The sequence below is a fragment of the Sitophilus oryzae genome, unplaced genomic scaffold (assembly GCF_002938485.1).
Source record: "Sitophilus oryzae breed Bouriz unplaced genomic scaffold, Soryzae_2.0 scaffold_1111_pilon_pilon, whole genome shotgun sequence".
In the NCBI taxonomy this organism is placed as follows: Eukaryota; Metazoa; Arthropoda; class Insecta; order Coleoptera; family Curculionidae; genus Sitophilus; species Sitophilus oryzae.
Genome location: NW_022145740.1, coordinates 3847546 through 3862868, shown reverse-complemented (window position 1 = coordinate 3862868; position 15323 = coordinate 3847546). Strand labels below are relative to the sequence as shown.

At 31.1% G+C, this 15323-nt stretch overlaps 1 protein-coding gene across 1 annotated transcript; it reads right to left on the bottom strand.

Annotated features, from left to right (window-relative positions):
• Positions 1-9192: 9192 nt before the first annotated feature.
• LOC115881643 lies at positions 9193-10488 on the bottom strand. Its single transcript, XM_030899210.1, has one exon. The coding sequence runs from the start codon at positions 10486-10488 to the stop codon at positions 9193-9195; it is 1296 nt and encodes a 431-aa protein (XP_030755070.1).
• Positions 10489-15323: the final 4835 nt, after the last annotated feature.

Below are 15323 nucleotides of genomic sequence, written 5' to 3'. Positions count from 1 at the left end.
GTATTTTGAAATTTTTAAAGAAATTCTGGCAGTGAGTTTTACTGTTTAGTCCCAATAAATATCGAACGTTCTCTTTCGAAGTTTGAAAATACGATCAAATTTTGTCGCGCAGCAAGTACCCAACCACGCAACTGAAGTGCAAGCGACATCTGTGCAAGAGAAGCAAAACCTCCCAAAAAAGTGAGAAAAGAAATCTAAAAATTTCAGATTATTCAAATGTCACTCCAATATTTTTCCAAATTGGAGTGAAATTAGGGTGACAATTTTTAACACGTAAGGAGCCATCTGGATTATGTGTTATCTGTGCTTCGATGTACAAGTCCCATTTTAACGAGTTGTCTACAAGTCCTAAAAATTTCACAGAGTCCACGACGTCAATAGTGGTGTTATTAAGTACAATAGGTTGTATAGTACTTTTATATGACAATACTTTAGTTTTTGAAATACAAGCCTTTTTTAACCAATCTTTCAATGATATTAGATAATGTGGACAGGAGAGCAATTGGGCGATAGTTTGAAGCTTGATCTTTATCTCCTCCTTTATGCTGAGGAATAATTATTGCTGTCTTAAGGCAGTTTGGAAAAACTCCTTTATGGAATGACGCATTAATTAAAGTAGATAGATTAATGTGCATTTTGGAAGTTCAGAGAACATTTTGAGAGTAAGCCCATCAGTCCCAGATGAGGATTGGTTTTTAATACTTTTAATTGTACTACGGAGCTCATCTAATGCTACGGGCGTGAAGAAGAAACTGTGTAAACTCTCATTTGCTTTAGGGAGATACGAAAGTGAATCATGGGAAGGAGTTATGGTGTTAAATATTTATCCACATTAACAAAGTAAATATTTAAATATTCAATTGAATTAAAGACTGTCAGACGAAGAAGTCTTATTCTTTAAGTCATTTACAATAGCCCAAGTCTCCTTAGCAACATTACCGGATTTGGCTAGCCTCCCATTATAATAAACGTCCTTGGCAGCTTTTATACTCTTACGATAAACCCTTCTATAAAGTTTCACGTAATTATGAAAGAAAACGCTGTGAATTTTTTAAGGTGAGATAATGAGCGCATGTTGAACGCCTTGCACGCCAGATTAGACAAGGTATTTATAAATCTAGAAAATTCGAAATCGACGTCAGCCGAGAGGACAACCCACTCAGTTGTTAGACATAGGTGGTGAAAATTTAGAAAATTTTTATCCGAAAAAATACGGCCCAATTTGCGCGAGGTATTTTTGCATTTGGATTTTGGCAAAACCGTTGTCAATACTGCCTCATGATCAGAGAAACCTGAGTGAAGGACTTTACAGTCAACGAATTCCGGGTCAAAAGACGACACGACATAGTCTATACTACTAGAACCAGTTTTAGTTATTTTAGTTGGTGAGTCAATATGCATGAGTATACCAAAAGAATTACAACCAGTTCTATTTTTTTAATTAAACATAGTAATTTATAATAATCATGGCATATGAACCCTTGCGGCGTAATTGACCTCAAATCCAAGGAGGCAATAGAGAAAGAGGAATATATTTTCTATTACAGATTTGGGTTAACGCCGCGCCGCTATCCGGTCTAATGGCACCTCTACACGTTGTTGGGGGGTACGCGTTCCTTAAGGGGGTAAAACTAGGGATGAAAATTTCAACGTTCACCCTACATTTTACGCCCTTAGAAGGCAAATTTCGGAAAATTGCTTTTCACTTCTAAATTGCGTTACATGAAGAACGTCTGCGCAGAATTTCACACTTCTAAAACCAATTTTAACAATTTTTTGTATCAATTTTCATCTCTTATTTCTTAGGGGATGAATGTCAAAAATTCGCTTATGGATACTCATTTCCATCACTTAATGGTCATCTGTGCAAAATTTTATACTCCTAGTCCTAGAACGGATTTTACATAAAATTATACAAATTTTCACTCCTAGTTTTAGCCCCTTAAAAAATTAGTTCCGAAAATCACTCTAATCCAGCTATTCAATTACGCAATCTCTGTGCAAATTTTTTCATATTTTTAGGAGAGATTTTTCAGAGATCAGAACGTCTACCTCTCAATTCTGGAAGACTCCATCCGTAACTTGGAATGGGTGTCCTCCAACGGTCTAAGACACTCGAAAAAGTTCCTCAGAACTTACGACCGAGAGAAATCAAAGGTTTTCCTTAAGTTAAGTAAAGACATGTTTGTCACGTGGTTTCTAACAGGACACTGTCTCCTCAACAAACACCTCAGTAGGCTGAAGCTGAGAAACAACGGCGAATGCAGATTCGGTGGGGAAAATGGGGAAACACCAGAACACCTTATCACTGAGTGCGTCGAGACGACGACCATTCATGCCATGAGCTTTTTAGTACGGCTGATGTCGAGGATGAAGAGCTGGCCTCCGTGGAACCGTCTCAGATACTGGCTTTTATTAAAGCCCTGAGACTGTATGATGTGTTATAACTCGTTATAACTCAAGAAAGGAGAACACATAAGAGATATGTAAGGTCGGTGTGATTAACTCCCCTCCTAAACATTCTACATTCTACCTAAATTCTATAAAGTGATACAAGATTACTTTTCATTGATAAAATAATACAGATTGTAGCAACGTACGTTCATAAAAACGAACCAGTGTGCGGCGAGACGCTGGCGCCAGACATCGCACCTTTAGTAGATTTCTTTTTAGTTTAATTACGCGATTTATAGCACCGCTGTGCAAAATTTCGTACTCCTAGGATATATTTTAATTTTTTTGTATACAAATTTCACCCCTCATTTTACCCCTTTCAAGAGCAAATTTCCAAAAATCGCCCCTTAAATCTTAATTACGTTATCCAAGGAGCCTCCGTGAAAATTTTCATTGTCTTAGAACGGATTTTAACAAATTTTTATGCTTCCTTTCACCCTTAATTTTACCATTAGGGGCGAATTTTCAAAAATCCCTTCTTGGTGCTCATTTACATCACTCAAGGAACTTATGTGCCAAATTTCGTAATTCTACTGTCCGACCAGCGGATCTGATCTACGGGGCATCGGCAAGGAGAACGCAGTTCTAATCAAAACACGCCCGATTTCATTCATAAAATATTCAAAGACGTGCGGTCTTTTATGGAAATAATGCGTATCATGAATATAATATTAATATTAATAATTTTTTTCAAAAAAATTTATGCTATAGTTTTAATTTAAATGGATTTACCATTTTGATTAGTGATTTGCTAAATATAGTAAGATTTGTTAGAAAGCAGGTAATAATTAAAATTTGCATAAATAAAGCTAAATTTTACATTCATTTGAAACTCTAAGAGAGCATAATGATTTTTCATATGAAATTTCATTCGATCAAGAAAATTTAGAGATTAGAGTTACAATCACCAATATAATAATATTATTAATAACTAATAGGCATTTTATGAATTAATGAAAATTGAAAAGTATGTCGTTGGTTGGTTGGTTGAAGTGGCGAGTGCGACCGCTTGTTGAAATCTAATTAGCAGAATTGTCGTTTTGATACCACTTACTGTGAGACTCTCTTACTCTACCCCCTAGGTATGGTAAAGTTGGATTGCTAAGTGTTTATAACCATTCGGAAGCATTGAGGTAACGGGTAACTTGTGCTATGCTGTTCTTGGCAACATCTTCAAGATTTACGAGGGTGTAGCCTCCTAAGAAACCGTTCCGTGTCCTATACAAAGCCGAAAAACAGCAGAAGAAATACAGTCCATTCTCGCCCGTGTATACAGCCGTTATCCCGTATATACAGCCGTTATCCTTACACAAATTAATTATAAGCTCCCTCAATTTCTTAAGGTCGTATTTGGGCCAAGTATTCCTGACTGTCTTGCAGGTGCTTAAAGTCTTTCATCTACTGTTCGCCATAGACTGAAAATAGAGGTATGCATTTTTATGGTATTGAGGTGAGTAAAAACTTATTCTGATGTATCTAGCCCAAGGCGCAAACCTCGTCTTATAAGTTTATCACACAGCGCGTTTGTTCCCTTTGAAATTCCTGTAGACTGGAACTGAAAGCAAGGTTATGTCAGACCTACTTGCAGTTGTTATGTAGTTTAACTTGTCGTGTATTTTTTTACTATTCTAGACTGTATCGTAGATTCCTCCAGAATATGAATCTAAGTAAATTTGAATGTCTTAGTGTATCGTGTATCGCGTTATAATATGCGTTCTTAAAAGCTATAGAACATGTGAAGGCATTTGTTTGCTGATTGAGCCATTTTTGAATTAACACATGTAGTGAGAACAAAGTATCTTTGGTTCCCAGACCACTTTAAATACCGAATTGTTTCATTTATATATTCATCAATACTGTTCCATAATCTAGAGTAGGGATATGCAAAAACATATTTAGCGTATAACAGATAAGGTTTGTCGGACTTGTTCCTTGCATCTTTTCGAGTTTGTCATTTAGTGTTTCAGATGTGGATTACAGCCATTGTTGGGGTTTCTCCGGCATTGTGAATTCGATTAAACAAATTGAGTAGAAGATTTATATTTTCATCGTCTAATAGTTTGAAGATTTCAATATTTTGGGCCCGACAACTTTTCAACAATGACGCCGCTAAAACAATGTCGGTATTAAGACCTCCAAGTCTTTGAAGTTTTAGAAGATTTGCCCTAGCTTGTTCGATTCTACATTTTATCCCATGTTTTGTTAATCAAATATCCCAAGTATTTAAATTGTGTGACCTGTTTGATGATCTCTCCATTTAAATGAACTCTGATTTTCGGAATGTTGTTTCTACTAACAGTCGTAAGTTTAGCTTTTCTAATATTCAATTTTATACTCAGTGTTTGGCTTTCGTCATTGACCTTATTTAGAAGAATTTGGAGATCATTTGAATTGTTTGTCAATATCACGGAGTCATTCGCATATCGGATATTATTAATTGGAATGACATTTATTTTTAAACCAATGGGACTGTCGGAGATTGACTCAATGACTATTCTTTCCATCGTGCGTCCACAAACTGAATAACATTGGAGAGAAATGTCGTACGTTTTATTTCCAAACCTTTTGTTACTCCCACGATATGGTATGGAGTAACAAGTATCTTAATGAAGTTAATAAGTATCTTAATGGAGTTAACTCGCGTATATTGTACAATATTTTATCTACGTAAAACTATAAAAACACACAATACATTTTAAAAATTATTGTACTTAACTATATACCTATACTAAAAATCAATTACCTTAATACCTTTGTTCAAATAACACCATGCATGGCAATGTCAATATGACAGTAAATAATATTGATGTCACTCTCGATGTCACTAGTTTAAAAAATGAGCGATTCGGAAAGTATTTCCTCTGACATTTAAGAAGAGGCATTCAGAGCCATTTCTGAATTTCAAAACAGAAGTATGGATATACATTATACATACTCTAAGTATGAAAAATGGTGCACCGAAAAAAAAAGTACACAACTATGAAAATGAAAAGGTACTCATAACATATATTTTTCCAATTTAGTGGAAAATAAATGTTTTACAAAATATTTTTTTTTCTCTTTGGTAGTCGTCTAAACAAGGAGTGCGGTAATGAAAATGCGTGAGTTAAAAGCTTCTTAACTCACTGACGGTAGATAAATATTATAAGTAATTTATTGTAGAACCACAAAAAAAAGCGATAAATTAGAAGTAGTACAGGGTATTTTATTATTTTGGTTACCACAAGGTACAAAAATGCCTTTTTTTGCGAAAAATATTTCGGTTAGACAAAAGTTATGTTAAAATAATAAAAAAAAGTTAATAAATACATAATAAATGTCTATACCTATGTGGCGGATTCATCTCTCCAAAAAAAAACCTAAAACACGTATTTATTAATCACGCAGCAGTGTTTACAAAAAATAACTATTTTATTTTGTAGATTTTCTTGCAGTGGCGAAATACCCATACAGGATTTTTTTGGAGTTAATAAATACATGTTATTATTATATTCTTATCTACATAAGACATTTCTGGGAAAAATAAGTAATAAAGAAATCATAAAAAAAATTAAATTAGACAATAAAATATGTAAATTATGGATTATATTATAATAGTGGAAAGTCCAGAAAAAAATTCAATAGTATCAAGTCATTAAATTGCCAGGTGACCTAGTTTTTCGGCAGAACTGGAATACAAAGCTTCCGCATAGAATCCAGCACACAAACTTATTCCCCGCTCTAATAAACTTTCGCAAACTTTGAAATACTGTAACTGCAGCTAAACACGCGTTAACTATTAATTAATTTATATCAAGTTCTGAGCCACAAATAACAATCTTTTGAAGTCGGCGAAGCAGGTATAATTTCGTTCCCGAGAACAATACTCGACGAAAATTGGAATTATGATATAAGGCGGCTTTGGGGTAATTTCAGATTCAGAAACGCACAGTTTTGGCAATATTATTAAATAAAATGTTAAAAACTAATTGCTAAATTGTCTAAAAACAACCATTAGAGTGAATGTAATAAATATATTATTTTCTATATTGAAATAGTTTTTTTTGAACGGGTAACTAAATCTAAAAATGTTGCTTAACAGTTTCTCAGAGGTACCAGATTGTAAAATTGTTTCTATTTTTTACACTAAACTGAGACATAATTTATTCTGCGATAATATACAGGGTATTCACATTAAAAAATCATCCTAATCCACTTACACACATATTTGTTGCATGATGTGTAATGTATGTAATGTTACACATCTTTTTCTTCAATAAAGACGATTATTAATATTATTATTATTTTCCTGAAATACATCCTAGTCCATACTTTAGGTTTGCACTTAAACAAGTCCCAAGTTTTTTATTCTAGGATCTACAGATGCCCGCACTATGATACGGACTATTGCCGAACCCTGTAGATAGGGTACCCTGTATACGATATACCAAACTTGCAAAATTTTCGTTAATTATAAAAGTAATATTGAAAGCTTTGATGTAATAGACACACCCCCTAGCGGAGACTTTTCGAACATAGAAATAATTTCTAGCGATATCATTTGACCAGCCGCTAGCCGGCGGCATCCATTCTTAGTTGGCCACCCGGTACATTGCGAAGCAAGTAGGTAGCTATCATCTCATAAGTATATGTATTTTTGCAATAAGACTAAGGTCATGGCAAAGTCCCTTATTTAGTATCAAAAAACCATATCTACAACATTTTTCTATTTTAATAATTTATGTAATTGTTACGTTATGGAAATGCAATGCTACCTTGATCGTTGATAATAGTTTGAACAATGAGAAGAAACATTTAAAACTTTATTCTTGTAAATAGATTTCATACGATAATAATTTACATTGGATGTCTATATAAGTGTTTAATTTTCATTTGAAAATTTAGTTTTAATGATCAACTGATGATTGTTGGAGAAACCAGTGTATAGAGTTTATGTAAGTGTAGAGTAAGAAATTTGTGTAATATTCAGAAAATCAAATGAAGTCACCATAAGCCAGTTTTATAATTATTTTTAGACACTGCTAACTTGTATATTCCATAAATATTGATGAAAAAAGTTTAAATACGTTTAAATCGCCTGAAGTTTCATACAATGTTAATACTTTTCGAAGTTTTACATCGCTTATAAAAATGCCGAGAATTTTAAAATACAAAAAAGTTAATCAGGGGCATATTTTTTACGTCGAAGAGTTACTGTGAAACTATTCAGATATTTTAAGAAGTTCAAAAACAACAAACGCCTCCAGATAGAAAGCAAAGCGCAAGCAGCAAAGCTAAACTTAAAATTGTTTCCGGTGAAACTTTTCTTAATAAAATGTTTTAGCCTGGACGAGAAGCTTGAGAAAGTTTTAATTTTTCGTCTGGCCAACCTATAAAACTGTTTCCTGTTTTCGTGGAATTGAATTCTTTGCCTTTATGTAATTTGACTAGAAAACGGAAATATTTGCAACTGGAAAGTCTCCGGAGGAAAAATTGCATAATAAAAATGTCAATCCGGACAAACAAACGATATTTCTTTAGAAAAAAAAACAATTCCGGAGAAATAAAATCTTACGAAAGAAAAATTCTTGATGCGATTTTAATACAGGATTGCTTAATGATTTTCAACTTGAAATGGGTGTTAATATATTGCAATAACACACTTTTACAATTTTTACAACCTTTATTTGTTATTACTCTAAATTATAAATTTTAAATATACTCCTACTTTGATTAATTTACATATAGTATTGTGGTTACTGATTTGTGAAATAATATTATGCATTTACTCATTATGTATTATGCATTTACTCATTTATTATTTCATAATGATTCAACTAACAATTCTAATTCATAAGAAAGGCGGCAAAGAAGACATCAGAAACTATAGACCAATAAGCCTACTATGAGTAGTAACGTATAACATATTTACAAAAATAATAAACAACAGAATACAAAACACGCTAGATGCTGATCACATACATACACTAAGAGAAACTATCAGCCGAACAAAAGAATACAAACTTCCACTAGCCATAGCCTCTATAGAGAAGGCTTTATATTTAGTCTTTATGAGAAGGCTTTTATATATATATATATATATATATATATATATATATATATATATATATATATATATATATATATATATATATATATATATATATATATATATATATATATATATATATATATATATATATATATATATATATATATATATATATATATATATATATATATATATATATATATATATATATATATATATATATATATATATATATATATATATATATATATATATATATATATATATATATGTTAGATTTTATCTTTCACTTTTATTATTTTAAAAAAACATTAAAATACTTAAAAACACTTTATTAAGTTTTAATAAAGATACAAAATTATTATATGAACTTCGATACGACACGGATACGAGTTGCGTTCGAGAGTTGTTCCTCCTGGGAAAGAGATCGGCTTAAATATTCTTAAAGTTGCTGAGTCTTCGCTTCCCATCATGGAACTGCGACTTGTTTACTGAAGAGACCATGGGAACATCGTAGTTGGAAAGATTCTCAAGAAACATAATATGATTGTTTATGAGTTATATTAGAACGAACTTATACGTTTAACTTTGGAATAAACAATGAATAACAATAAATAAGTATAAAGAGTAAATAAGGTCATTTGAAGGTTAAATATGGATATAACAACTCCCCCTTTTAGATAAAAGTTAACGCGTGGAGATAACTTTTAGACTGAATTCTTGTTAGGATTAAGTTCAAAAGATTCTTCTTCAATAGGTTCTTCTAAATGGATACTGGGTCTTCTACGAGGCAGTATTTTCTTCCATTTGGAGAAAGTGGATTCAACTTGATTTCTTGGAGGTGATGGTGGGTAGTCATCATGAGAAATTGCAATTCCAATTCGTGATCTTCTACGGGATTTGCATTTGCAGAAGATGTAAATCAGGACCAAGGTGACAATTACAATTATGGTTAAAATTGTAAACCAACCATGGTGTTTCTTCACAAAAGGTTCATTGATCAAATTGTTCAATTGTTCGGAATATTCATTTAACTTGTGATTTGCAACACTCAAATCTTCTAGATTCAGTTTGCTCAATTTCAGTGGTTTCAGATTTGGAATCTTGATCTTCTCAGGAATATTACTGCAACAACTATATGGTATTTGAATTGGAAAAGTATTGTATGTTACATTATCATAAACATTAATGTCTTTTTGACCTTGAATTCTTGTACTGCCAACAAAAGCAATACATTCACTTTGTAACTTTAAAAGAGTATTATTATTTAAGATTTTTGTAATAATGTCTCTATTTCCACATTTAATTGTTAATGGTAAAGGATCTGAGATAATTATTAACCAAAAGTTTAAATTTAATTTGTTTATGTTATATTCTTTTGCCATGATCAAAGAAGATTGACAGGTTCTTGGCAGGTGATCTTGTTGCTTCAATAGTTGAGCTTCACATATAGCATCACTATCGATTGGATATGGAAATATGTTGGAACAAATTCTTGTTTTTCTGCCTGTTGATTTGCAAGCTTCTGGATCTTCAATTATTATGTACAACAATGAATCATCGCTACGCGCAATATATTTATAAGTTGTACTTAAGATATGATGTAAAGCAGTACGATGATCTAACAAAGGAATTGGATAAATTCGATATAAAGTATACTCTTCAGGTTCAACTAAAGGTATATTTAGAACAAATACTACTTTAGAATCTAACTGATAAGCTTTCAATTCAATAATATCTAGATACTGAGGTATCGATGTGGCAGAAATTGGTAATGGAAGATTATTTCTCTTTAATGATTGAGATATATGCTTTAGCGAGTCAACCAAGTCATTTGGAGTAATTATAGAACTATGCAATATTTTTAATCTTGCAAAAGTTATTGAATTTATAATATCATCAATTTGATTTTCTAAAAAGGTATAGCTTTCCATAAGAGATTCACAAATATTTAAAATATCAATTTGTGATTGGAAATAATTTAATTGATCTGAAATGTCCATTATTGATTTTCTTATTTCTTTTATATCATTATTAAAAGTCTCTTCATCGATTTGTAATTTTTGAATTGTAGAATTAAACTTTTAATTACAGATGTCGTTACAGATATTTGATTTTTTAATAAGTTTTCTATTTGATATTCATCTTTAGTTATTTTATTTATACAATCATTATAATATTCACCATCAGAAGCATCTAAATTACCGGTTATTGATTTCCATACTGTCCCAATGCCATTAAATATATCACGCTTTTCTCTATAAATATACTTATTCGTATCGCGTATTATTTCATTATATTTTGTATTAATTGATCTTGATATTTGTAATAAAAGACTTATATGCGTTTTAACTTCTGATTTAAAAGCTATCATTCGTGGTGCATCTTCTTCTAAAGTGTTTAAAATATTATCTAATATTTTATCATTATTTAAAATAGTATTTTTAATTAATTCTAAATCTTTATAAACTAATAGTGTCCATTTATCATTGGATACTTTTATTTGTCCGTCTTCATGTAGGTACACCCGACTGTATTGTTGATTGGTGTAATAACATACTGGGAGTATACTATGGATAGTAGTAATCCAATAAATCTGAAAAGAAATTATTCGTGATTAACCATATCACGATTAAATTAAAACCAATTTAATTAAACCATTTTTTTTTTCAAAACAAAATTAATTTTAGATGTTTGAGTCTCAGGGTAATTCTATTAAACCGGCAAAATTTTTAAAAAAATTTCTTTTTCAAAATGTTCGTTAAATATGTTTTGATTCTTACTCTGTGAAAATTTATCTTGTGATTACGATAATAATCTAGTATTTGAGGTTTTTCATCATCTACTGGAGTTCTAACAATATCTTGACAAATTGTTAATTTAATTTCTTTCGTGAAATCTGCGAAAATATAAGAAAATATTTTTAATATTGGAAGTTCTATTTGATTTTCAACGTAGTACGTTTCTGCTAAGTTAAATTCATTTTGTTCTTTATATAAAATATAAAATAAAAGAGAAACTACTGTAGTTGGATCAAAATCGAGAGGGATTATATAGTATTTCCTGTTTTTAACAGTTTTACTATTAAAAATATTTATTCTTTTTAAATGAAAGTCTGGATTTTCTTCTAATATGTCGTCAATTATTTTATGATGAAATTCTTGTATTTTATTTTGCCAAAAGAATGTAATTATATTTTTATGTTGTTTATCTAATAATTGATTATTGGTAATATTTATTTTTGAATAATCAATCAATGATTGAGAGTCATATAAAGTGACAAATTTATTATATTCATTTTTAATTCTATCATCGATATCAATATCATTATCAGAATCTTCATTTTCAATTTCTTCATTTTCATTTTCATGTTCACTATCAGGTGTATTTTCGTTTGAGGCAAAAATAGGAAAATTTGTTTTTGAAATAAATTGTGCGCATTTTTTGAAATGATTGATTTTAATTCTAGATAAAGCATCTGCATTTTTATTTGCTTTTCCAGATTTATGAATAATTTTGTAATCATATTCTTCGAGTTTTAAACGCCAACGAGCTAATCTGCTGCCAGGGTCTTTAATAGAAAATAACCATGTTAAAGGGCGATGATCTGTTATTAAAGTAAATTTACGACCAAAAAGATATGGACGAAAATGTTTAACTGCCCATACGATTGCCAAAAGTTCACGCTCTATAGTGGAATATTTTGTTTCAGCGCCGCAAAGGGTTCTAGAAGCAAAAGCAATAGGTAAATCTTTTCCTATGTGTCCTTGTGAAAGAACGGCTCCTATAGCAAAAGCACTAGCATCTGTTGTTAATAGGAAAGGTTCTTCAAAATTTGGATATATCAGAATAGGATTTGAAGTCAAAGAATTCTTTAATTCTTCAAAAGAATCTAGACAATCCTGATTAAAAATAAATGGAACATCTTTTTGCAAAAGTCTTGTTAAAGGCTTTGATAATTTTGCAAAGTTTGAGATAAATCGACGGTAATATCCAGCTAAGCCTAAGAAAGATTTTATTTCTTTCGGATTTTTGGGTTGTGGAAAATTTTGAATACATGAAACTTTTTCTGGATTGGGTTTAACACCTTCTGGAGTTATTAAATGTCCTAAGTATGCAACTTCTTTTTTAAGAAATTCACATTTATCTGGTTGTATTTTAAGATTTGCCTTTTGTAATCTTTGAAAAACTTCTTTAAGTCTGGAAATGTGTTCATGAATAGTTGGAGAATAAATTATTATATCATCCATGTAAACTAAACATCTTTCATTTTGAATTCCTAATAAAATATTGTCCATGACTCGTTGAAAAGTCGAAGGGGCATTTTTAAGTCCGAATGGCATTCTGACAAACTCGTAATGACCATTTTCTACAGAAAAAGCCGTTTTGGAAATATCTGAAGGATTGATTTCAATTTGATGAAATCCTGAAGCAAGGTCAAGTGTTGAGAAATATTCACATTTACCTAACTGATCTAAAATATCGGAAATATTAGGTAAGGGGTACTTATCATCGATTGTAAGTTCATTTAACTTCCTATAATCAATAACAATACGCCATTTCTGTTTTTTAGAAGCATCTAATTTTTTTGGAACAATCCAAACTGGAGAGGACCAAGGAGAAATTGAAGGACGAATAATACGTTGCTTTAACATGTTACTGATTTGTGTTCTAACTTCTTCTTTGTGTATTTGTGGGTATCTGTAAGATTTAGTGTATATTGGTTTAGCATTGTTTGTATCAATTGAGTGTTTAATTTCATTTGTAAAAGTTAAGACATCATTTTCTAAATAGAAAATATCTTGAAATTCGAGACATAAATTAGTTATAAGTTCTTTTTCTTCATCATTTAAATGATCAGTCCTAAGTTGTGATTTTATTGTTTGAATTCTATCAGTTTGATTTGAATTTGGAAAATAATTATTTGTTTGATAATTATTATTTGTTTGATAATTTAAAATTGTTTGTGAAATGTAAGGTTCAATTTGAATATCGGAAAAATTAATTGATTTTGGAATAGCATTACAATTAATTATTGATGTCAAAAATTCTCCATGTTCATTAACATGAACTAACGCATTTGGAATATAAACTTTTTCTTTGTCTTGTTTAGATAAAATTGCATCAGTATTTTGTAAATTACATTTTAATTTAAAAATTTGTTCTGTTCTTCCATTAATATTTATTTCATTTTTAATTTGTTCAGAATTTAAATTTTGTTCTCTCAGTGTATCTTCAATTTTAAATAAAGGCACCGTTTTAAAATTTGTTATCAATTTTCTATTTTTTAAATCAACTGTGCATTGATAATGTTCAAGGAAATCTGATCCTAAGATTCCGTCAAAGTCTATATCTAAGTTGTAAATAAAAACTTTGTGAGGATCATTTGTTTTAAAAGGAATTAAAGTAGACTGAGTTATTAATAATTTCTCGTTAGTAATTCCTTGAATTGAAATATTTTCTGGTATTCTTTGTGGATATTTTTTAACTGTGTTTTCTTTAAAAATTGAAATTCCTGCACCTGTATCAATTAATATTTTGTATGTGTTTGTTATGTCATTAATGTAGTATAAACTTTTAATGTCTACAGTGAAAAAAGGTTTTAAGTAAATTTCTGTTCTTGGGATTGATTCGTATGGTTTAAATTCAAAGTTTGAAAATTCGTTTGAATTTCGTTTGTGTCCGTTTTCTGTGTATCCGGAGGATGGTTTTGGTCGGAACGCAAATGAAAATTTTGCTGTTGAGCATTATCGTAGTTTTGATAGTCATCATATTCTTGCTCAGAGTAATAATTCGAATAATCTTGAGAATTTGGAGAATTATCATAAAAGTATGTAAGAATGTCTTAAATAAAAGTCCTTTAGACGAACTAAACTTTTAATTAAAGAAAATTCTAATAATCCATTTAATAATACTTCATAAAAAAATAGAGCTTAATATATCGCGTAAGAGGACACCGGTCTTGCTACTTGGTTTCGCACGATTCGTCTGTCGTCGCCACTCCTATCCCCAAAACTCCGTCGCCTCTACGTTGCGTCGGTCAGTTCTGGGAATCCCTCGCTTGCAATATTCGGTGGCCCATTAATCTTACATATTCGGCCATCCTGACCCTGGACTGTCCTCAGTCTGTTCTGCGTCTGTGTCTGAAAAATCAAATAAATTCAAACCCTTCCCCTTTCAGATGAATACAGCATTCTAGAATGCAATCACCATCTCACTACTATGGTGAGCCTGGCATTGTAAAATGCTATCCCTTGCTCAAAGTCTTTAATAAGATGAGCCTGGCATTTGAGAATGCAATCACCATCTCACTACAATGGTGAGCCTGGCATTCTAAAACGCTATTCCAACTCATTCAAAACATTTTCATTAGGTGAGCCTGGCATTTGAGAATGCAATCACCATCTCACTACAATGGTGAGCCTGGCATTCTAAAACGCTATTCCATCTCACTCAAAACGTTTTTATTAGGTGAGCCTGGCATTTGAGAATGCAATCACCATTTCACTCCAACGGTGAGCCTGGCATTCTAAAACGCTATTCCATCTCACTCAAAACATTCTTATTAGGTACATCATGCCTTGTTTCCGTCCTGACGGATGTTTATAATATGAACAATTTAAGCACGATTTTATGTACTTGGATACGAACTGGCGCATGCTTGAAAACCAGTAATTTTCTTTAATTTTAGTTAACGATTTTTCCAATGCAAAGTGACCCATATCATCATGATATATTTTACATATTTGCCATCTATTGCCTTTAGGCACCAACCATGCCAACTTTCCATTTTCAAGTTTTCGATAAACCTTTCCATTTTTTAGCTTGTAACAATCAA

Coding starts and splice junctions, on each gene's coding strand:
- LOC115881643 (XM_030899210.1), bottom strand. CDS start 10,488: ATGGACATTTCAGATCAATTAAATTATTTCCAATCACAAATTGATATT.